The sequence below is a fragment of the Crocodylus siamensis genome, chromosome 1, assembly GCF_052110815.1.
Source record: "Crocodylus siamensis isolate JL-2025a chromosome 1, ASM5211081v1, whole genome shotgun sequence".
Classification (NCBI taxonomy): Eukaryota; Metazoa; Chordata; order Crocodylia; family Crocodylidae; genus Crocodylus; species Crocodylus siamensis.
Window position 1 is genome coordinate 374,809,639 of NC_143395.1, and position 24,049 is coordinate 374,833,687.

General features: G+C 38.8%; 1 protein-coding gene across 12 annotated transcripts in view; it reads right to left on the minus strand.

Annotated features, from left to right (window-relative positions):
• NBEA (neurobeachin) overlaps nucleotides 1-24,049 on the minus strand; it is an 835,610-nt gene that overhangs the window by 586,567 nt on the left and 224,994 nt on the right. For 11 of the 12 annotated variants that reach the window (XM_090027554.1, XM_090027509.1, XM_090027581.1 and 8 more), the window contains exons 10-12: nucleotides 22,355-22,488; nucleotides 6,319-6,427; nucleotides 1,583-1,735 (exon numbers count right to left, since the gene is read on the minus strand). In XM_090027554.1, the coding sequence (XP_089883680.1) occupies nucleotides 1,583-1,735; nucleotides 6,319-6,427; nucleotides 22,355-22,488 (396 nt within the window). Of the gene's footprint in view, nucleotides 1-1,582; nucleotides 1,736-6,318; nucleotides 6,428-9,912; nucleotides 9,956-22,354; nucleotides 22,489-24,049 lie in introns of those variants that run through there. The other variant, XM_090027597.1, reaches the window with a different exon arrangement.

The following is a 24,049-nucleotide window of genomic DNA, read 5'->3' on the forward strand; positions in this document are numbered from 1 at the left end:
GAACAAAAAAATTGATGGATTTGGAAGTATATATTTTTGTTTTTTTAACAATTATCCTAGATTTATGTAATCTTATAATTTATGACTATTTCACTTTTGGATTACTTTTACAAATATTCATTGCTAGATTAAAATTGTGACAATACTGTGATGCAACTATGAAAAAAGGCAACAGGATCCTAAAATACATGAAGCAAACTATTTCCAGGAGATGGCAATTGTATTGTGCAAAGGGAATGGACAGACCTTCTTTGCAATACTGTGCATAATTCTTAGCACCAAGAAAGGTTAAATTTAAACAGCACTGTTACAGAAAGGGACTTCTTGGATGATCAGAGAAATGGAAAGCTTCTTTTACAGGAAAATAGTAAAGGAGTCTGGGTTGTTTTGCCTAGCAAAATGAAGGTTTGAAGCAAATATGATGATTCTTTACAGCTAGGGACAGAAATTATACACAAACCAGTATAAGTGATCAGAAACCAATTTAAATCTGTAACACAACAGAAGTTCAGTGCATATAAACCTCTTTTAAGGTGACCAAAACTGTTTTAAAATAAACCTGGAGGGATGTAGTGTCAGACTTAATTGATTTAGGTTAAATCAGTTTATTGAACTTCTGTCCCAGATCCCCTCCAGATTCAAGTTAACTCACATTTCCCTAGCATCCCAGGATGCTCTGGACCTTCCCTGCAAGGATGGGTGTGTTAGCCTTGGCCCAACCTGTCTGCTCTAGCTGAGTAGGGAGACATGCTCTAGCACCTCCAGCCCTGGCTTCTGGCCTGGGCTGCTGTAGGCATGGGGTCACATTTCTGGAATCAAAAGTGAATGTCTATTCTTTTGTTTTTGGTTCAATCTATGAAGCTTAGATTGACCTGCAAAGATTGAATCAATTCAGCCTCAGGCTTTTTGACTGTTTGTACTTAGCATAAAAGTACATCAAGGAGACATGCATGGTTTGGGGGGTGGAGAGGAAGGAGGAAAAAAGGAAGTTTAAATTAAAAATGTTGGCACAAAAACAAATAGATAAAAACTGACCATGAATAATTTTAAGCTACAAATTAAAAGAATCTTTCCAATCATCAACTGATTGATTTTTAGATGAAGACTGAAAAGTTTATGAAAGGGATTATATACCACATGATTGCCTGCTTCAGAAGGGGGACTGTGTCCAATCAGTCAAGAAAACTATTTCACTTCTGTCTTCTTTTAAAAAAAAACTGTGAAGCTCTCATTTCCATTGTACAAAGTGATTCTCAGCCTGGAAATCACAGCACCCTAGGGTGACTTGAGATTCTTTCAAGGGTGCCGTGGGGCATCACATAACGTTAGGACTGCAAACATGATTCATAAGATAAAGCCAATGACTTACTACAATAGAAATTCAAAGTGTTAAACATTTTCTGACCTCCTGTGGTTCTGAGTTCTTTACAACAAAACTTCTATTATTTTTAGTGAAAACTAAGAGCTGGAATTTTCCAAGAGGTGCCTCCAGTCTAATAAGTTGAGAACCACTGGTCTAAAGCAAGGCATGTATGGTGCTTTACAAGACAAGGAGTAAATACCTACAATATTGTATACATACCTTTGCAGGAGTATGTATCCAGATAGCAGGATTGAAAAGAATGTGGTCACACAATTGCTTCAATAAAGGTGCTCCATGTGACAAACCATCCAAATATTTTGCAAAAGATAAAAATTGCTCCAAAACTGCCCTGGTTATGTGAATTCTAGAGGACTGAGAATAAATCAAATGTTAAAACTCTTAGTATACTCGCTTCCTTTAGTGCAAGATTAAAACATCAAATTAGATGTTCACTGCATTAATATTTACTTACATATTATTATTTTTTTAAAACCAGAATAAAAACAGACAAATCCATATGCATATCTCATAGCTAATCATAATGGCCTTCTTTATAGAGGAAAGTGCTATACTTTCTCAGGTCAAAACATTAATATTTTGTTGATAATTTATGTACGTAATGATTAATTAAATGTGCCATTTTGCTTATTGAGCAGACACCTGAATCTTATCAAATGTTTCCTTTGAAAGATTTCCTGCTAAAAGATTTTATTTTTCTGTTTTTTCCTCTTTTCTCATCAATATCAGTCAGTCTTCCAGCCTTTGCAGCATAATGCCTTGCCTTTTTTTTCATGTCTCCAGCTTTTCTTCTATATCATGAACCACTTACATATTCCATAGGAGAACACAGTTCATTACAGTCAATGTGTTTCTCAAAACATAAAAACACAACTAAATACATAACAGAGTAAACAGGATGATAAGCAGCAGTGACAAAGGTACCTCACCATGATTAATGACACACGATTTTGAAGCTCACTCTAGACTCATAGCTGGACTGGCTGAGAACTCTAATATTATAAACACCTAAGTCTGTCTGTCAATCCGTAACACTTTATTTGCACTCTGATTGGCTGATGGAAACAGCCAATCAGAATGCTCCAAGCATGGGGGAGCACCGCCATGATTCTGAAGCTGAGCCAAGGACTGGACATGGGGGCTCAGGCTCCCCCAGCCTGCTCCCTGAAAGAGGCAGAACAGTGGCAGCATGGGGCATTGGGTGGCAGCACTCCATCCCAGCCCCCTGCCCCCATCAGTCTTGGCAGGCAATTGGCTACCTGGTCATCCAGAGGTGACCTTGGTATACCTGGTCATCCAGAGGTGATCAGCTTTTAGAACTGGCCAAACTGCTTCAGTATGGTATCACTAGCTATGAAAGCTGGGAGGCCTTAACTAAGTTAGCCAAAAGAACGTTTGAGATGTGCAGCTATTAGGCACCCATATGCCAGACATGCTGGTTAAATGGAATTGAAACTCTAAAATTTAATTTTGTGCAATTAAATCTTAAAAAGTAACATTAAGGCAATTGTTCTAAAATGTCCCAATGCCAAAAAAGCCAAAAAGCTTTAAAAAACCCACAAAAGAATTAAAAAATATAACTAGTTCTCCAAACCTCTCTCCAGTGACAGTATAGGACAGAAAAACAGAAAAAAGATAAAAATGACAACCCTAAAAGATGGATACTGAGTTATTCACAGCAGTATTTACAAATTGACAAATTACTAAAATAAATAAAATAAATGGTAGTTCAGACTTTCATACTGATACATACTCATTGCTTTTAATAATAAAGCTTTAAAATTGTGCTAAAATGCATCATTATTAGAACTTATGCTAAATTAGACAAGAAAATACAAAATAACTAATACACAATATGTAATGAAAATTACTGTGAAAGCAGACTTTTTAGATCATATAAAATCTATTTTTAAACCCGATTTCTCTAAAATACTATCTAATTTAAATTCTACACTATTAAGATTATAGCAGAGAAACTGAAGTAATAGCTGGCATTTTCATTTGAAATCTGTGGCCTAATGTTAGTAGTTATTCTTATCAAGAATCTAAGACTGTCCTTACATATCATTAACCAATAAAAAAATTTAAAAGGCTTGATGGTGCATCAAACTGTGTTGGAAAAGAAAAAAAAAATCTACCTGGGCATGATCAAAACTCTTCTTCCCATGTCTTATACCTTGTGGTTGAACTACCCTCTAAATTCCTTAGAAGCCTAAAGCTCATTTATACAGGTCCAATTTGCCATAATTAAAACAACAAAGGTAGTCTCTCTAGAGTCTACCCAAATCATGAGTGCATATGTTCATGAAGCAGGAGGGTTTGTCTTTGTTCTTCTTAAAATTATATATATTTAATTTATCATATATATATCTACATATATATAAATATAGATATATATATCTATATTCTTAAATATATATTTAATATTTTTATATATATAAATAAAAAAGTTCCATGTGTAGCAATGACAACCTGGCAATGACAAGACTACCACAGATGGTTGTCAGCTTAATTCTTACCACTGCTCAGACTTTATCTGGCACTCAGAATAAGAGAAAAACAGAAAGATTGACGTCAAACTGATTTCATTGTTTTTTCTTGCCTCCTTTGAATATCAGGTCATGGGCTCCCTTCTCCTGTTGTAGTAAACAATTTCCTATTGCTCACCTCTCAGTAACTAATGGAAATGCATTTCCAGAATGTCATTATTCTAGAAATCCAACATTATTCGCAAAACATTATTACATTGACAGACCCAGGCTTATGATTTCATGACATTTTATAACCAGGTTTGTCTCTAGCCATCAATAAAGTGGCCCCTATACTTCCGTCTTTTTATTCATTGTCAAAGGTCACCATAGTTCATAGTAATGATAATAAGTGAGAGGGTCACTTGAGTGCTGGTGGGACTAAAGCTAAGACCAGTCAAACATTTTTTTTAAATTGTGCCTTAATACACAGGAGGGCCAGTTATAGTCAGCATTTCTGAAGTGGTAAACAACACCATAACTCTGTGCACCCTTCACGTGGCTGCAGATACAGATGCCTTCTGTGGCAAGGAAAATAATTTTGTGGACAAAAATGTAAGGATCTTGCCTGAACTTTCTGTAGCCATGGGACAAACCAGAGTTCTTCAAGGGACAAATGCCACATTTTCTTACAGAGGTGTTGAAAGATCTTATATTCTTACTAAATGGCAATGATTTCTAAAAAGAGTCCAGTCCCTTACTAGTAGAAACTGTTGATTCCTGCCAGAGAGAAAGCAGAAGACCAGCCTCTCAAAAGGAAGCTGTTTGCTCAACCACACATCACTTACCATTGCCAATATGACCAGTGACAATATCTTACCTGTCTTTTTTAATTAATGCTATGGCAAGGTAGCTAAATATCTAGAATGAAGAGATTTCCAAGTATTTGTCAATCTGATCGTAATTCTGAGCATGACATAGCAGTTGCTTTGGTTATACTGGTTGATTTCTTCTTGCAAATGAATTAAGACAGTGTGTCCAATGTTATTAGGTCTGTCAGCTGCCTTTGATGCAACAGAATGAGAGGTAAGGATTTTTGGGGTGGGGGGAGGTGCATATCTTTTATTGAACTAACTATATAGTTGAGACAAAGTTGGGTATATAACTATATAGTTGGGACCATGATGGCTTAAAACACCAGTCTAGCACTTTGATATAATAAGAGTATGTGTGTGTGTGTGTGTGTGCGCGTGTGCGTGTTGGGGAGGGGGAGGTTGTAGACACACTTGTGAATTATCGATTGATTAGACTGACTACAGTTGAGCATTGTGAGAAAGTGTGTTGGATAGTTTCAAATTTCTGGGAGAAGACTGTCATGTGCACATTTACAGGTGCATCTTATCACACTATACCCGTTCAATATTACAGGAGGGCGTTGGGAATATTACTAAAGATCTAGGTGCTGTGCTGCCTTCATTGCTGACAGCATCAAGATACCATTTGATCCATCCTCAAGATCTGATTACCTTACCCAATATCTCCAAGAAAATGCACCATGAATGAAAGCTAGCAGCCATATTTAATCTAATGTAAAGATCACTGGTGATTTGGGGGGGGGCGGAAACTAGAAGATATTTGCAGATACTATTTTCCACTTCATCAAGAAGTGAGACACTCTTTCAATTATAAACAACTAAGACAATTTGCTGCTTGTTTTCTGAATACAGACCAAGCAATATTTCATCTACATCTTTGTCACGCCCAGTTCCTTCTTCTGAAATGTGCTGTACACAAAGCTTGATCTTAAATTTTTCTAGAAATCAATATTGGTAACTAGTTTGTTATCTACAACTACCATATTTTTCTGCAATGTATACTGGCTTTCCATTTCCATGGAATGAGTCTTAATTTGAGGGGAATTGACTGAAATTTGAGGATTCATAAAAATGAACATTAGCAATATAACAGGAGCATATGGGCAAAGAAAGAAATCAAGCACCCTGTAAAAAGCATAATAAATATTCACATGGCAATATTTCCGAGATATTTACTAAGGCAATCAATCCCCTGGGCTGGCCCCAGCAGCCTTACTTGAGGTCCTAGAGCCTCCTGCAGCTCTAGCAGCAGTGACCTGGCCTTACAGGGCCTGGCCAGCAGCTGGAATACAGGTCTGGCCAGCCAGGCTCCAGTTTCAGGAGGCACATGCAGTTGTCACATGTGCCACCCTGCTTTTTTCTGGGATTTCCTGGTATCTAAATTTATTGCCATACTGCAAATATGCAGCATGGAAAACCAAATCACATGTGCAGGGTGCATTTTGCAGCCCTTCAAAAGCCTTTGAGGGGCCACAAAATGCATGTGCATGCTTGTATGGATGCAGCCTAGCAGTGCAAACAGATGACTGAAAATATTCATCGATATTTTTAAAATGTCAGTATTAATAATAAATATAAAACATTAAAGATGTACCTTTTCAAGGAGGTAGCCAATGACTAAAAAGCCTTTTCCACCAAGCATTTGCTCTTGCATGGCTACTGAACTCTTCAGAAGTTCAACCAGGAAAGCCAGTAGGGTAGCACTGCATGTAAAGTACAAATATTTATCAGTTTTCACAACTTCTAAATTAGTCTTTATTGTCACATTTTCACTATCAGCAGCTATAACGTGAACAGAAACAAGCTTAAAGTGAACATTCTTTAAAACAGAACAGAAGTTGCACATTTTATAATGACTAATTTCCCATCAATCATTCACACAATACAAAACTTGAAGAGGAAGATAGTATTCAAAATAGAAGCAAAAGATTGTCTGTGCCATCTCCACTGGTTTGACCAGGACTGTGCCATGTTTTAAACACCCATTCCTAGAACTTGCAGTCCTAGTCAAAGTCTTGTGCAGCTGAAGGGGACAGGAACTGATGAGTGAGATCCAGCTAACAGTACTAGATTGGTGCAGGTATGGGCTGTGTTGGCAATCTTTTAAATATTACTGTTAAATAATTTCAGAGCAAAATCTGTGGCCATTTCTGCACCACCATTCAGTACTTTCAGACTCTATAGTCACTAACAGGACAGGGACAAAGCCTAAAGCTGCTACACATGCACATTGGCCATGCTGCCCAGGCTGAGCACAATATTGGTATTGAGGGTTCTCTTTATTATTTCCTCCAAAGTAGCCATGAGGACAAAGTCCAAGCATCAAGGCCTGGCCAAACAATAAGGTTCATGTGCATCCTGGCATAGGCTGAGAAGCAGTGTCATGTATTTGGGAAAATGTTAAGAGGATACAAGTCCAGGACCAGCAAGAAAACCACTCAGCAGCCCAACAGTGTTCAACACTTCTCAGAGTGATGTGCTTAAACAACATAGCAAGACAAAAAAAGTCACAAAAAGTTACAGTTTGCAGGCAGACAAGAAGATAGGGGACAATTCAGAGGACAGACTTGCCATTCAAGTGAAGAGAATGAGAACCAGGAGAGGCAGAGAGAGAACCATGTGACAGAATAAGAGAAGAAGAAATCATTTTAATAGAGCTGGTCAGAGGCGATATAGAATGGAAAAGAAATGCACTGATGATGCTGAGAGAGAGAGAAAGGGAAAGATGTGTTGTCACTAGTTGTTGTGAAGTACACAGGAAGGGAAAAACAAATTCATAGGAGGGAGAAAAAGAGAAAAAATATTTTAAGAACTGATTTTTTTCAAATAACACATTAGAATTGAGGGCTACATGTAATGCAATGAATTAAAAACAGAGAAAGGAGCTAAAAACAATTATCAATTTTCTAGAAAGAAACTCATTTAAAATTCCCTGAATATGCAGATACATGTTTATCTTTCCATGTATATTTGGCTTTATTATAAAGATTCTCACTGGAAAAAGAAAAGTATGCACTGGTAACTATGGAAGAAATATAGAAAACATCCAACCTGCCCTTTGTAAGTTTGAATTTTATTAAAAGTATCCACCCAGCTCAAAGTTCTATTGCTCCTCAAACACAACTTCTTAATTTTTTCAAAACATCTTTTGAGACCACTTAATCCATGCCAGCACCAAAACATTTTCAGTGTGCTGAGGGAAACGGGACAGATTATTCTTGGTGAGTAGTGTTGGCATGTGAAAGTACATGCTGTGACCACGAAAAAGCATTTTTTTTGCTTCATTATTGTAAGGTCATAATAATCAGTCTCAAACCGCCTACAGTATTCTTTACAAATTGTCAGCAGGGAAAGAATATAGACACCATCCAGTTACTGTACTCCAAACCTTTTCATAAAATCAGCTTGTCAAACTGTCATACCAATTTCAGAACAGGTTATATTCACCAACTTTATCTTTTTCTACCTTAATAGAAGCTTCTACAATTTTATTTAGCACCTAAAACAATCTTTTAACCATTTACTTTAAGTAACAAATCTGAAGATGCTTCTCATATCTAACATGAACAATTTTACTCGGTGGCAGTTTGTGAGAGGCATTTAAGTGTTTCTATATAAATGATAGATACGAAACATTAGATTGGTCTATATTTAGAAATAACTAAACCATGCAGAAGCTAAGGCAACAATCCTGCATAGATTTTACATCTTTACTTAGTATTACTTACTGCAAGTAGTTCCAGTAACTTCAAAAGAACTACTTGCCATATGCTAAAAACGAAAGCATAAATCTTTAGGAGTTTAAGGTCCAGAACTATAAACATGATAGGACTGATATCATAATCAGAAATTATAATAGCCGATGAGTTTAACAAAGGGTGAAAATAAAGCTGTCTCATGGACAGGATCCTGATGTGAGACTTCATACTTGGCTTCTGTTTCCAAATTCTATCAGTGCCCTAGTGTGTGACCCCTTGCAAGTATTTTGTTTCTATCCATTTATCCATTACATCCACTTGGATTGTAAAACTCACAAGTCATGGGCGTAACCTTATTACTTCCTCATACAAACACACACAATGAGTCACAACCTTATTTGAGGTCTATGAAAAACACAATATATATGATCTACCACAAAAGCTTTCCTTTTATGAGAAAAAAACTATAGCAGTATATATGTATTAAAATCTTTGAGGCAGAACATATTAATGGACTGTTGCAACCTCAAATAATGAAAATTCTAAGTACTAGAGAAATTAGAGGTTAAACTGAACCATCTCACATTCTCCTACAAATTTAAAGCAATTTAGGACATTACTGAATAAGGATACAACAGCACTGATGAACAGTAGCACCCAACAACTGGTGAAACTGGTGAAAAAATAGTTGATTTATAATAGGTTTGTTTGACTATACAGATCTATTCTTCTGTGCAGTAATAGTCTCTCTAAATGTCAACTGGTATAAGTAAGAAATACAGGGCTAGTTCACAAATGTTTTTTTTAAATTGCCACTGAACATACTAAATGAAGGAAATGATCAAAAGAAAGGGAAAAAAAAACCCCAACAGATTATATACTAGAATTTGTTCCAAAAGCCTTGCTTAAACTTGCTCCTGTCATGTCTTGGGAAAGGAAAAGACTATACTAAAAAGAAAACAGTGGCCAAAGAAAATCTTAATTAAAATAAAAAGTAAAGAGAAGAACCCACGTTTGTACTTGTAATACGTAACATATATGCTCTGTACTACAGAAAGTTCAGTCTGCTTCCCTGGAAGGATCTAACAGTTGTACAAATCTCAAGATACGCTATTGCCCTTTTAATATCTGTAAAGACTGACTTTTCAACAGAGCACATAAATAAGACTAAAATAAATAATTGCTCACTCTAACACCATATTCTGATCCTAGAAGATACTGATCAGTTCATTTACAAGACTGAATCCATAGTTTTTAATGTATTTCTGGGGACATCTAACAAAATCATTTAATCATATTATATTGGCCATTCAAAATGTTAGTAAATGTGTTATACCTGAAATATTGAAGTTTATAATCAAATTTTTCAGCAGAACCATACAGCCAAAAAGATCCTTTAACAGTGGTTACTGTTGCCATAGGGGAAATAATATTTATTAGAAGGCCACCTTCCAAGATGAACATTTTCAAACAGAATTTAACAAACTTACCAGAAACTAAAATGCATCGGATTGCTGCAGGGCTCACATTAAACTTGCAAAATTCTGTGCATTGCCATACAAAATTTCTCTCCATTCTTGCCTATTTCCAACTCCCCTAGATACAAAGGCAAATATAAAGGATACTTCAGCCCATTCCTACATCTCCTCTATACCATGTCCTGTCTAGGACACATCAGTTTGTCTGCACAGCAACTAAATTATAGGAAACACACAATGGCAAGTATACGTCAACCAATATTGAATCAAACATATACTATGGGGTTGTGGGGTTTTTTGCCAAACAGAGGAGAATCTTAGGTCAAAAAAAAGTTTCTAGTAGTACTTTTTCATAAACAAAACTAGAAATAAACTTTTCAACTCATAGTATGAAACTCCTATACATTTCAGTGGATGATACTATACTTCTTATTCTACAATTTAACATTTAATAGAGGCAACAAAAGTCTCTGAAAGACTATGCATCTTATCATGGTTAACACCTGAAACTATGATAATCTACGACAAACATCTCTTCCAGATGTGCCAGTGTATTCTTGGAAGGTTGGTAAAACATTTAGCAAGGGAAGTGAGTATGTTTATTATAAGTTGTGCATTACTTACAACGTGTGAGGTCACCATCCAAATATGGTCAAGGATGTCATTCATACTTGTATTTGTTCATTATTTTCCTGGAGTCCTTTGCCTATGTAACTCAGTCACAATCAACTATTTTATGGCAAAGGCATTATGAAACCAAGGATATTTATTAGTTAGCTCTTCTTGTAAATTGTTTCCCTCTTCTAGACCATAGTTTAGTACCTAGTACATTTTAATCTTCTGATCCTGCAATCATTTTTCAACACTGCATTCAATAATGCCATTCCTTAAATTAAAATCTGACAAGACAGCTTACAACCCCCAACTACAGACTGTAGATATATGACTCACTGTTTTTTCTCACATACCACACTCCTCCCCTTCTCCCCCTCCCCCCGAAACAAAACACATACTTTAGAAGATAGAATAAAGAAAAAAAGCTAAATGCTGTCTGCAGGGGATCCTGACTACAGTGGCTGTACTGGTGACAAAGTTAACACCGTAGCTCTAACCCTGAAGGTTGAACTCTATCCTCTTCCTCCCTGAGGCTGGCAGAGGCAAAAGCATGGCAGCCTGCTTGCATCAGTGTCACGCTGCTTCTACTCCAATTTTCAATTGACTTTTTGGGGAAGGATGTGTGGTATGCAAGTAAATCATCATTCATCCAGAATGTGATGGGTTAGGGTTAGGGTTGTGAAAAGTCACGATCTTCATCAATACCTCTACTTTTTCCTCTTTCCAGCAGTATTTCTTCCATAGGTTTTATCTTGTTAGCTAACTTTATCTTGGACTATAAATTGGGTGGCCATTGGATGTCTAAGTTGGATGAAAACACAAGCAACTGTAACTGTCAAGGTTTCTCATCTGCACAAACAGCGTGACAAACAAGTCAACGAAGATATTTTAAAGAATGAAAATCTTTAGCTCTCTGGATTCACTTGTTTTTTGAAAAACATCTTTATAAACAGATTTCATCCACGTTTGTTACTATAATGATACCTGAAATCTCAACCTATTGCTAATAGTGAAAATGAATATATGCATAAAATTGTATAGTCCTATATAAAAAAAATGGTTAGTTTTGACACAGGAATATAATACACTGTGTGGCAATTATTTTCAATTCACTAGAAAATGCAATATAGAATAAAGTCTTTTATTTGAAGACAGTTACAAAGAAGAATGGAATACACAATAGGAGCCTGCAACATCTCATGTTATCAACAGGTGGCAAAGCTGTTCAGAAAGAGTAATAGGAGTCTCTTGATTCACTGGTAGGTGACCTATCACTTCAGCTTAATGTAAGGGGAAAAAAGTAGTCCCTTAATATGTGCTGAATAGTGTTGAAGGAAGAACCTACATAATAATCATCTTAAGGGGTAAGGTTTGATCTTGGTTACTTTACTGTCTTTTCATTAACAGAAGGCATAAAAGGAGCTCACACCAAGACTTTACTTTGTTGATTGTGCTTATAGTGCAGGTTGGGAAAGGGTACCTAAATCAAGGAAACCCATCCTGCTGGGTTTTGAAACAGCAGTTTGTAGAGCAATAAGCTTGGCCTGTTATAGATTTAAAGGGCCATTACCATGTCACAAAACAAGAAGGGCTTTCTTTTACTACCAAATTGTTCAAACACTCAGGCTATTAGCCATGGGACAGGACCGCTCTGATGGGGTCAGGAGTAGGTGAGACTCTCTAGGGACTGGAGATGATGTGAATGAGATCTCACCTCAGAGCAACTAGGTCACTGTTCCAGGAACTCCATCTGGTTCTTTGTCCCCAGACTATTATAAGGTGTGCCATCCCTAACCTGCCTTCTGTCTGACTTCAGGCTAATATGCTAAATACCTCTCTCCACTTACTCTCTGGGAGTGTGCATAGGAGGGGTTCTGCCTCTTTGGTTTTCCCTTTTTCTCCCACAGAGTATCAGACATCAGATTTAGGCCCCAGAGTTTTTCATTCAACACCATTTGCAGTGGTACTGGGGTAGTAATGACATTAGATGAAGACTGCTGACTGCAGGAGGTAGAGGGGGATGAAGGTTTCAACATGCCACTGTCCATGTTATAGTGCTTGTTTCAGCACTACTTCAATCCCCACCCTTAAACTACCTCACTGAATACTGTATCATCTGAGGAGCTAGGAAATTCTGAAATCTGGAAAGGATTCCTCCCCACTCTGGCACACCTGACAGACAGTGCACATTTCAACCTTAAATCTGGTATCCAGGAGGACTCATTATGGGGAATTAAAATTTAACTGTAAAGTCTAGAAAATTTTAATGCAGTTAATGCATTAAAAAAGCCTTGGGTTTGAGGCCCCTTTATCTTAAAGGGCTGCACATTGGATTGAAGTAAGTCAGTGCCATGGTGAGATAACTTGCTGCCATAGTCTGTCCTACATGAGGTCTCATCCATCTCTGCTAGCTCTAACATCACCTACCAGAGTCATTTGCCCCAGCATTCTTTCTTGCCCAGGGCAGGGGGTCGGACTTGATGATCTGCTCGGGTCCCTTCCAACCCTATCTGCTGTGAAACGTGGAGAGGAGAGTGGTTGGATAATGGTTTCCCATAAGGGCTCCTGGTAGGAGCTGATAGTATAAAGGAAGAAACAGCTTTTATATCAGACCTAATGTCAGTAATGCCTAAGGCCACAGCTGCCAGTGGGGAGCTGGACTGAAACAGTCTTGCTAGTTAACTGAAGGTAGTTTATCTCAGTGTAGTAACAGATTCAAATACATTTTTGGGTTCCATATTTCAATCATACCAAAGTGTATGGTCTCTAGGGCTATTTTTAGAAAATGCTTTACCTGAATAAGCTGCGCATTACTTCGACCCGGTTCTGCAGTGTCTGTATAGATTGGGCGCCTCAATGAGCTATAGATGGAAATGCCAGAAAAGCCCCACTAAGGTATCTGATCTATACAGACATTGGGTGAGCCAGGTCTAACAATGGACTGCCTCTTCTGGGAATGCACTGGGCTCAGGGCAGGAACGTACTGAGTTTAAAGTAAAGCACTGTTTTGTTTTATTTTTTTAACGTCTGCAAGCAGCCTATATGTAAAACAATGAGGAGAGAGATTAGTGATAGGAAAAAAATATATACAAGACCAGATCAGAGTAGAAGTGATAAGAACAGCACTGCTATGGACTAGCAAATTAATTGAAAGAGATATAGAGACAAAGATTCAAATAATTAACTTATCCCACTACGTTTCTCTTTTGCATTCTGTTTTGCTTAACTCAGTCATCCAAAAGCAGATGTGGGATAACTGCAAACTGAAGGCAGGAACAAGACAAAGGCAACACTTATACACAAAAAAGCTGGATAGATCACTGATCCTGAAAGGTAATTGATACACCAAGGCAGAAAAGGAACTAGCAAGTATTCAGAGTAAAAGATGAAAAGCAGACTAGGAATGCTAGGATGACATTTTACCCACTGGTGCCCTCCATAGTTTGTCTCAAGAGGCAACAGATATATTTAGCTAAAGATGTAGAAGAATGCCATAACTAAAGCAACTTAGATAACTGAATGAATTTTAATTATTTTAACAAACTAATCTGAGTGTTGAGACAAAAAGTCAATATCTGAACATGTTAACCAGCTCCAATCATTGCATTTCCTTTCTTAAATATGTGATAATGTATATATTATTCTTTGATTCCAGTCTATTGTACGCAATCCAAGACTATAAGATAAGAATATAGGAAGTACCATACTGGATCAGACCAATGGCCATTCCAGCCCAGTATCCTGTCACCAACAGTGACAGAAATGGATATTACACAGGGAGAGCACTGAACTGGATATCTTTAGAGTGATCAATACCCTTCCTGGCATCTGCCATTTACTGATTTAGAGTACAAAAGGAAACATCACCAACGATTCTGTTCAATGGCCCTTTTTGTACCTGGCTAGGCTGTCTCCCTCCAAGACCTCCTGTCACAATGAATTCCATAAGTTAACTGTGTGTTGTGTGTAAAAAAAACAAACCAAAAAACCCCCAACCTCCCGCCTCCCTCCATCTCTATTAGCTTTAATCCTGTTGGGTGCATCTACACGGTACCATATGGCGATGTTGCTATGGTGTTGTGCTTTAGTAATTCCTCAGTAATTCCTTCTGGAAGTACTAAAACATCGTGCAATACAGGCAGTTACTGCAGCATACACATGACACATGGTTAGATTTCACCACTATGTCACTGCAGCAGCGTGCTATACCTGGGAAGCATGCCACTATGGCAACATAGCTGGCAATCATGTGTAGACATATGTGATCACTACAACACTGTAGCATGCCATACGGCAACGTAGCATGTTGCTACATGACCGTGGGGCAACATGTAGACACGCCCGTCACCTACTAATTTCAGCATGTACTTCCTAGTTCTAGTATTCTGGGATTTGATGAACAACAGTTCCCTGTTCACTTTGTCCACACCCTTCATGATTTTACAGACCTCCATCTTCCCCCCTCCCCACCCCATCTTCTGCTTCCTCCCAAACTGAAGAATCCTAGCCATTTTACTGCCTCCTGGTATGGCAACTGCTCCAAGCCCCTGATCATTTTGGTTATCCTTCTCTGTACCTTTTCAAATTCTACTGCATCCCTTTTGAGATGAGACCTGCACACAATATTCAAGATGTGGGTGCACCATGGATTTGTATAATAGCACGATGATGTTCTCCATTTTGTTCTCAAGTCCCTTCTTAATGATAACCAACCTTTTCTTGGCTTTTTTGGTCACTGCTGCATGTTAAGATGACATTTTTAGAAAACTATCTGCAATGAAACCAAGCTCTATTTCCTGAGCTGTAACAGCTAGTTCAGAGTCCAACGCGTATGTTGCAGGGTAAGAGTTTGTAGGATTCCAGTTTAAGAATTAGTAGGATATGAATACTAAACATAAGCTCCATGTCTTACTTTATCTCTGAAATGCTTTAAACAATAAAAATCTTCTTGCTTCTCTTCTGATTTTTCTCCAAATGTACTGAATCTTTGCTTTTTGGTAACACTGTCATATGACTAATTCTTCCATATTATAATCCCAATGCACATTTATCAAAAGAATTTAGCTGCATCACAGCAACTAAAGACACGCTACTTCTCTTGGTAGAAATTATTGAAGAAACAAAGAGGAAAAGTAAAAAGTATTAAGATCCAAGTTGTGTGATTTCCCTTTTGAACAAGACACTGTAAGGTCATGTACAGACCAAGAGAAACCATGAGTGTACAGCTGTTCAGGACTTTTTTCCTCAGAGAAAAAACAGTTGATCCAGGAGAAAAATAACCATACACCAACCAGAGTTAAATCATTCTCAAGACAGTTTTTTCCCTAGGAGAGCAAATATCTGTATACATTCTCTTCTGAGAGAAGCAAGAACATACTCCTCCAGCAACGCAGGGTCCTTTGCTTTCTCCCCTCATCTCCTCCCAGGGACAGTGTTTCTGGCTGGGCTCTGCTGCTTTAGACAAGTAACATACATGACCCCTTCAAAATCTCCACATTGTGTTGCAGGGAGACACAAGCAGCCAATTGCCTGACTGGATCAGCCAACTAAGGATGCCCTGTGCACAGCTTCTATCTGTCACCATCCAGACTTAAGGGGCATTTTTACACATGCATGTACCGTATGCTTTGAAAAGCATCCTGCTCTGGGATGCATGTGGTTGTATAAGCGGCAAAATGCATGTCAGCATGCAGAAAATGGTGGTCGTCCATTTTTTTTTTAACTAAAACACTGTGGTGTATTAGTCCAAAAGCACACCACCGCCATTTTCTCCGTGCTGATGTGCATTTCACCACTTTTCCAATTAAATGATGCAGCATGGTACGTGTCAGCTTGTGTGCAGAGCAGACTCAATTAATCAAGTCTGCTCCAAGAAACTGGATCTCCAGCATGCCTCAGCATGAAAAAGTATGGTATAAATGCCCAAGGAGACTGCAGAGCACAGTGAGATATGTGCAGAGGGCCCCCCTGGCAGTATGGCATCAGCACTGCAAGATAGCTGCTATTCAAGGGCTGAACATTTGAATATCTGTTCAGGCATCTCCAGATTAATTTTCTACCAGGCAAACAAACCTGGGAGAATTCTCCCAAATTATTTGAACATGTGTACACAGCTTAATTGATGTACCATATAAATCAACGAATCTCGACCAGGGTGTCATAGCACCTTAGAGTACTGTGAGATCCTTTTAACAGTACCACAGGATGCTGCTGAATATTGTACTGTTAGATATGTGAACACCTACACATGATTCACAAGTTAAACCTGGAGATTGCAAATAGGAATCTGTAATGTCAAAACATTCTAGAACTTGTTGTGGTCTTTCTGAGTTTACTGCAACACAAGAATTGCTCTACTGTTTTTCTGTAGGAAATAAGTGTGAAAACTAAAAGCTATTATTTTCTGAGGGGTGCCTTGAGTCAAACCAGTGGTGCTTTGACTCTAAAAGGTTAAGAACCATTGATCTAAAACAAGAAAAAAACCCTATTTTTAGGGTAAAAATGTATATTATATTGTTCTGTTTTGTTTGGAGTAGGTAAATATAAGAACCTCTGAAGTGTTGACAGCAAAGCTTTTGGATATTTTATTATTTCACTGCTCAAAAGTAGAGAAGAGATAAGACAAAGATATAGATAGTAGAAGTAACAATATCATTCCCCAAAAAATTAACAGTATATTGGGTGTATTAACAGGAGTATCATATGTTATAACAGGAAGTTATTTTTCCAGTCTATTCAATACTGGCTTCCCTGGAGTATTGGGCACCATTCTTGGGCACTGCAGAGTACAGAAGAGATAAAAAATTACTAAATGTTTTGAAAATGCAATGTATGAGGAAAGGTATGAAGAAATGAGCTGATTTAGGTCATGTACAGACGTTCAGTTTCTACTGAAAGAATCACTGGTCTCCCAGGAGTAACCACAAGTACAGGCAGTCCTCAGACTTGCAACACAATTGGTTCCTGAAAACTGAGTCTTAAGTCAGTCCAATTTTTCCACAGGACCAATGTTATAAATGGGGGATTGGTTCCTTTGACAGTCGACACAGCTGTCTCCAGCTGGTAAGTCTGTTGTGGTGGGTGGAGAGAAGAGGTTCGGGGAGGCAGCAAGGAAGGTATTGGGGCTTGGACCCAGGCTGGGGCAAGCACTGTCCAGGGTGGGGGTGGGGTGGCTCATGCCGCTGTGCGCTGCCAATCCAGGAGCTGCTCGTGTGACAGCTTGTCCGGCAGCCTTGCTGCTGCTCCTGCTGGCGGTCTGGGAGGGCATGAGGTGGAGGCGTGTGCCCCAGGACCTGCACTGGGCAGGTGGGGCCAGGACTGCACTGGACTGCGCACTGGGTGGAAGGCGCTGGGAGCAGGGGCTATGTTCCCCTTGCTGCTCGCCCAGGCAGCATGAGACTGAGTTGCTGCACTGCCTCTGGACAAGTGATAAGCAGTGGCAGGAGCCAGTCTGTCCTCCTCTCACCACCCAGATGAGCAGTGGCTTTGTCCTGGCTGGGCAAGCGGTGGCAGGGCATGGGGAGTGCGTGCCTCTGGATCAGGGCAGGGAAGGCAGCAGAGCGGGGGCTATAAGAGGGCTGCAGCGAGTTTTCAGGTGGCACGCACCACTTGCCCAGCCAGGGCAAAGCCTCTGCTTGTCTGGGAGGTAAAGGGAGACTGAGTTGGTTCCTGTTGCTGTGCACCACTTGTCCAGAGGCAGCGCAGTGGCTCAGGCTTGCGCTGGCCCCACTCAGACTGGGCAAGCAGCTGGGGGGCATAGGCCCCGGTCTCAGCACCTTCCATCTTCCACCTGGAGTGCAGCCCAGTGCAGTCCTGGCCCCGCCCACCCTGCACAGATCCTGGGGCACATGCCCTCACCCCATGCCCTCCTAGACCAGCAACGGGAGCAGCAGCGAGAGCCACTGGACAAGCCACCACACAAGCAGCTCCTGGACCCACAGCATGCAGTGGCACGAGTCACCCCACCACCTCCCAGGGCAGTGCTTGCCCCAGCCCAGGTCTCAGCCCCAATCTCTCCCTCACTGCAGGGGCATTGATCTGCCCCCCCAATACCTCTTTCCCTCCCCACTACCACAACATACTTAACTAGCTGGACACAGCTGTGTCAACCACTGTAAAAGTGAAACCGGCGTGGGAACCTCGAAATAGGGTGGCAATTTAAAATTTTGTAAATGCTGTTTGTTGTGACTCAAAAAGTCGTAAGTCGAGGACTGCCTGTATACAGATGTTCAGGATTTTACTCCCAGAGCAAAAATGGCTGCTCCAGAAGAATAATGAACTAGGAAGAAACAGGGTTAAATTGCTCCTGGGAGAGCAAGAGTCTGTGCATGTGTTCCCTTCTGATTGAAGCCTCAGCACAATTCTCCAACAGAGCAAGGAGCAGAACATGTTCTCACAGTCTCCACATTAAACTGCAGCAATCCACAGGCCGAGTAGTGCTATCCTATGCACTACTGCCACATGCCTCAAAGCAGACTAAGAGAGCCAGCAGAGTCCACAGAGGTGCATGCACAGGGCGCCTACTGGCTGACCAGCTGCTGTGCAAGCTCTCTGCTCTTTAGGGTCTCAACATTGAAATGCCTGTTTAGGGTTCTTTGGGTAAGTTCTTCTACCTACCAGGAAAATAAACTCAGATCAGCTGATTGTGCGTATGCAGCCTTAGTCCGGAGAAGAGAAAACTGGGGTGCTATTTAATAATAGTATTCAAATACAAAAAAGTGATTGTATAAAGAAGACTACTATATGGAAACTTCTTATATCTATAAAGAGATAATTTTATACATTTATAGATTAACACATTTAAAAATTGTTTAAAATGCATTTAAAAACAAAAAGTGACAAAGGATATGAAAAGGGAATGTTGGGAAGTGCAATTATAACATTTTGAAAAATGAAAGGGGTTGAACAGACATGTTTCAACTAATAAAATATATAAAATAAGAAAAGTCTAAAATAGCTGATTAGATAAAGGCACCTCTCATCTCCATCCCTGTTCTCCCACAGCAAACCATGGTCTACATAACCTCAGTGTTTCTGCATCTTTCCCTTCTTTGCTCCTTTCCTTTCTGCCTTTCTTTCTATGCCAGTCAATGTCCTTTCTCCCCTACTTTTTATTCTCCTGCTTCCTTGTTTATTTTAACTCCCTTTTCTGACAAAAGTCTGAAGTCTCATTCTATCTCTGCACTATCAAAAATAAAAGATAAGTGCTTAATATATAGTATATGCCAGCTTCCACCTTAATCATTTGTTTTTATGTTACATCTCTTCCCCCAATTCATCAGTCTAGTCTTTTAGAATATATGTTCTTCAGAGCAAGGTTTTTTCTCTTGATATAGTAAACATTTGTACAATGCTAAATATGATGAATCCCAGATCCTGTTTAGAAATTTAAAAAATAACAATCTGATTACATAAGAGCTTCAGTCTGTGAAGGAAATGCAGCACTTGACTGAAGCAGAGAAAACTTCAATGTTGATGAGTTTAGCTAACTCCATAGATTGGTTTCTGTATTCTAAAGTTATTTTTGTGGATGTTTTCACAGGAAAGGCCACAGAGTAAAAAAGAATTAGAGAGATTATTAGTCTTTCTAAAATTTATATTTAAATCTCACTGTATTCCTTAAAATAAAATAATTCATTCTTTCACTCTTTACAAACTCATTTGTTTAATGGGTGGACCATTAAGTCAGCACAAAGAGACACAGAGAGAGGGATACCTCATACATGCTCTTCCCTAACTGCAGCAATTAATTTTGTCTGCTTCTATGCCCCTGAAGTCACAGATATATGCATATTTAAGAAATACTGTGATAAATGTATCTATAGTAAAGGATATTGATATAAACTATTACAATGCAACTGTTAATGTTTGCATGATTCCGCACTAATAAAAATGGAGCAACTTCAAGTTTATCCTTCTTCATTCAGAGTCAGAGTGATTAGCTAACAGGTTACAGTTTAGGATCATACAGACATGAGTTAGATGAAAACAGCAGATGAACTCTCCTGAGCGATAGTTTTACTAAAATGTAAGTTTCTCCCTTAGAGCAGCTAAAATGTAAGTTTCTTCAGATCATGCACAGATCATACTGAAACTGTCAGCATCAAAAAAGTATCTTTCAAACAAAGACACGCTCTCTGTCGGTGTATAACTCCAGTGGAAAAAAAAAGAGATCAATATGCAGGCAACAAATAATTATAGTTATTTTTTGAGAACTGTAGGCATTAATTATAACATTTCATTTGAAAATACACACAGAACAAGTGAGTTTTTTATGCAGTTTTTAGGATGTTTATGTCACTCTAAGGGGAACACACAATTTGCGACAATATCATGAGACTAGGTTTACTAGTAATATTAAAATGAAAAAAGCAATTTCATTTCACAGGCTCTCTGCCTGTGTATATCTGGGTGGGGAGAGAGGGGGGGAAAGAGAAATCAATATGTAAACTGAAATGAATGCAAAATGTTTTTTCTTTCTCTTTTCTCAAAAGTTTTAGTAACTTCAATAATGACACCTCTTCCATTTACCACTCTTTCAAAAATATCAATGAATTTGTAAGCAACTAAAAATCACATTTCCCATACATTCTTGTTAAAAAAGTTACTGCATCTAAGGATCAAAAAATCACAATAGTACAAAAAGCTAAACAGTTAATGCACTTCCTAAAAACTACCCCAAATTACTGAAAAATATAAGCCAAAATACAAATACTCATTCTAAGTAGAAGAATCACCCCTCCCCCTTATGCCTGGCATATAACGAGCCCTGAAAATGCAAATAAACTGGTTTGCATTGCGCAGCTCTTTTAAAAATAGATTTCAAAGCAATGAGGGAGATATTAAACTGCCACAATAAAGCACTGCTTTCTAGAAGGTCCTTTGGGATCAGTTGCCCTTTTCTCTATAATTTATGCATGGACAAATACAAAGAAAAATCTCAAAGAATATGTTTCAGTTTTACCACACCCTGCTTCTGTTACCCTCCTCATTTGAACCACCACTGGGTCACATCCCTCACTCTCAATAACCCATAGCTCCTCCTGCAGCACTAGATAAACACTCCATCCTGCTGGAGCATGTTGCAGCCTTCAACAGACTGATTTCTTAACTGCAGTTACTGCGGATAAACAGAAGTTAACTTTAAATTTCAGCTTGGGAATTGACAGCTTGGGAAGTTTAGCAGTTCTAAGCTGACTAATTATACAAGCCTATATCCAGCTTCTACAATTTACAACCTATACTAAATTCTATGTAACCACAGCCATAGTACTCTCACAACCTGAATTAGTTTAAATCTTTAAACCATTTTGCTTTAAAGCATCTTGGGTATGTCAAAAAATAATTGAAATCACAGCAATGACTACAATGTAGACATACCCTAACTCGGTGCAACCCTGCAACTTCTTACGTAGCAGTGTTACTACAGAAACAAGTGTCCTTTATAAATTTGGAGTTGAACTGGAATAAAAAGTGAACTAAAGAGAACCTTGATTAAGCAAAATCTACAGCATTATAAAATATTTACACATCTGGTCAAAATTTAAAAATTTTCCACAACTGAGATTGCATATTCTGAGTCCCTCTAAACTCAGTACTTAAGGTACTAAATTATTTTAATTTTTCTACTTAATTCCCTATGGCTTAAAAAAAAACTTCTTAAGGAGGTCATGTCTTACAGGTCAATGATAAGCACCTTTAAAGTTGTATTTATTTTAGTCCAACAACAGTATACAAACAGCACAAGTTACAGCATCTAGTTTAACAACTTACCACAAGAAAAACTAAAATGTTGCTAGCTTATTTTACTGATAAAAGAACTTGATGAAACAAAGCTTACCAGACAGTTGTTTCTACTTGACTGTCATGTAGCTGTCGATTGTCTAATTGAGCAAACAGAGGAAAAAGAACCTGAATCCCTCCAATCGAATGAATTGCACTGTGAATTGAGTGGGTTACTATAGCTTTCACATCCTATGTTAAAAAAAAGACAAAAAAGTTTCTCAAACATTTCTATCAGTACACGACATATAAGCCTGTGAGATAAGAAACTAGTTACCTTTTGAGCTTTAAACTCTACAAATACAGTGACTTCCTATATGCTATAATCACTTTTATAATCTTCAAGACAGATGAATTGTAGACAAGAACAGCTTAAACAAAATAATACTTTACACAAGACCTTTATAGGGAGGGACCTATCGAATTTATGACGGAAGTGGGGTATGCTATGGCTTCTTTGATCTTGCAAGTTCTCCCGCACGCCCCTGCAATTGGTAGAGGAGCCTTGCTTGTGGCTCGCTCCTGATCAGCGGGGAGGCAAAAACTGCAGTTTTAAATATGGCACCATTTTTGCCTCTCACCACTGATTGGCTGAGGTGCCCCAAATGGCCCTGATGTTTGCTCCTGATGGTCGGGGAGGCAAAAATGATTCCAGTTTAAAACCACAGTTTTAGTTTCCCTGTTGATCAGGAGAGAGTGGCGGGGTCCTCTGCTAATCAGCAGCAGGGAACAGAAGCGGGGGGGAGCAAGGGGTCAGGTGCACATAGAGAACATTCAAGATTAAAGGTTTGGCCACACACTCTACTTCCACCATGAATTCAGTAGGTCTGTTATTATAGGTAACATCCTCTATTGTCCTTTATTTAACATCCTTTATTGCACTTTGGCACACGAGGAGTAAATAGTTAAAATTGAGAATTCTTTAGAGGATTCAATTTGAACATTAAACTGAACATTTTTAAACTTACTGATTTCATTATCTGTTTCACTCAAAATAACTGGGCTGGGAAATAACGCTGAAAGCTCTCAATATATCACAAGCTATAGTTGGTGGTGTAAAATATGCATTGCAATCCATTATTTTTGGCTTCAGACCAAGCAAAAGAAAGACCTAGGTGAGAATGATTGTTTTAGCTGAAAATTAACACACTACCAGCTCAGGCATATACACATCCAAAGCAGCCTAGGCACATGCATACCTACCACCAGTTCAAGCACATACACACATACTACATACTAAAAATCAGACACAAATCAATTGTCAACACCCGCACACTCAGTACACATACACAGATCATTCATTCGTCTATCATGCACAATATATATACACACATACACACTCACCAGTTCACACATACAACCCACCTACACATAGGTAAGTTCCTAACTTGGATGCTCAGGGTTTCTGGGATACTTGGGGGAAGGTTAAGGTGAGAGAGAGAGAAAGTTAAAGTGTAGGGAGTGAAAGTTGCCAGAACCAGGATTAGAACTGGTGGACTAGAGAGAAGCTAGAGAGAAGCTGACTGAGGAACTGAGGCCTGGGTTTATTTAAGATCAAGTGGCCCCAGGGTTACTCAAGGTCACTGGTGCATGGGAGGGAAAAAAAAAAAAAGAAGCCTGGTGGCAAGGAAGAGACAGAAACCTGGGAGCTTGGGGCTGGAAACTGAGACAGACAGCTGAGATATTGGGGGGGGGGGGGGGGAGCAGATAAGTGGTGGCAAGGAGGAAACAGCCAGGAAAGAAACTGAAGCAG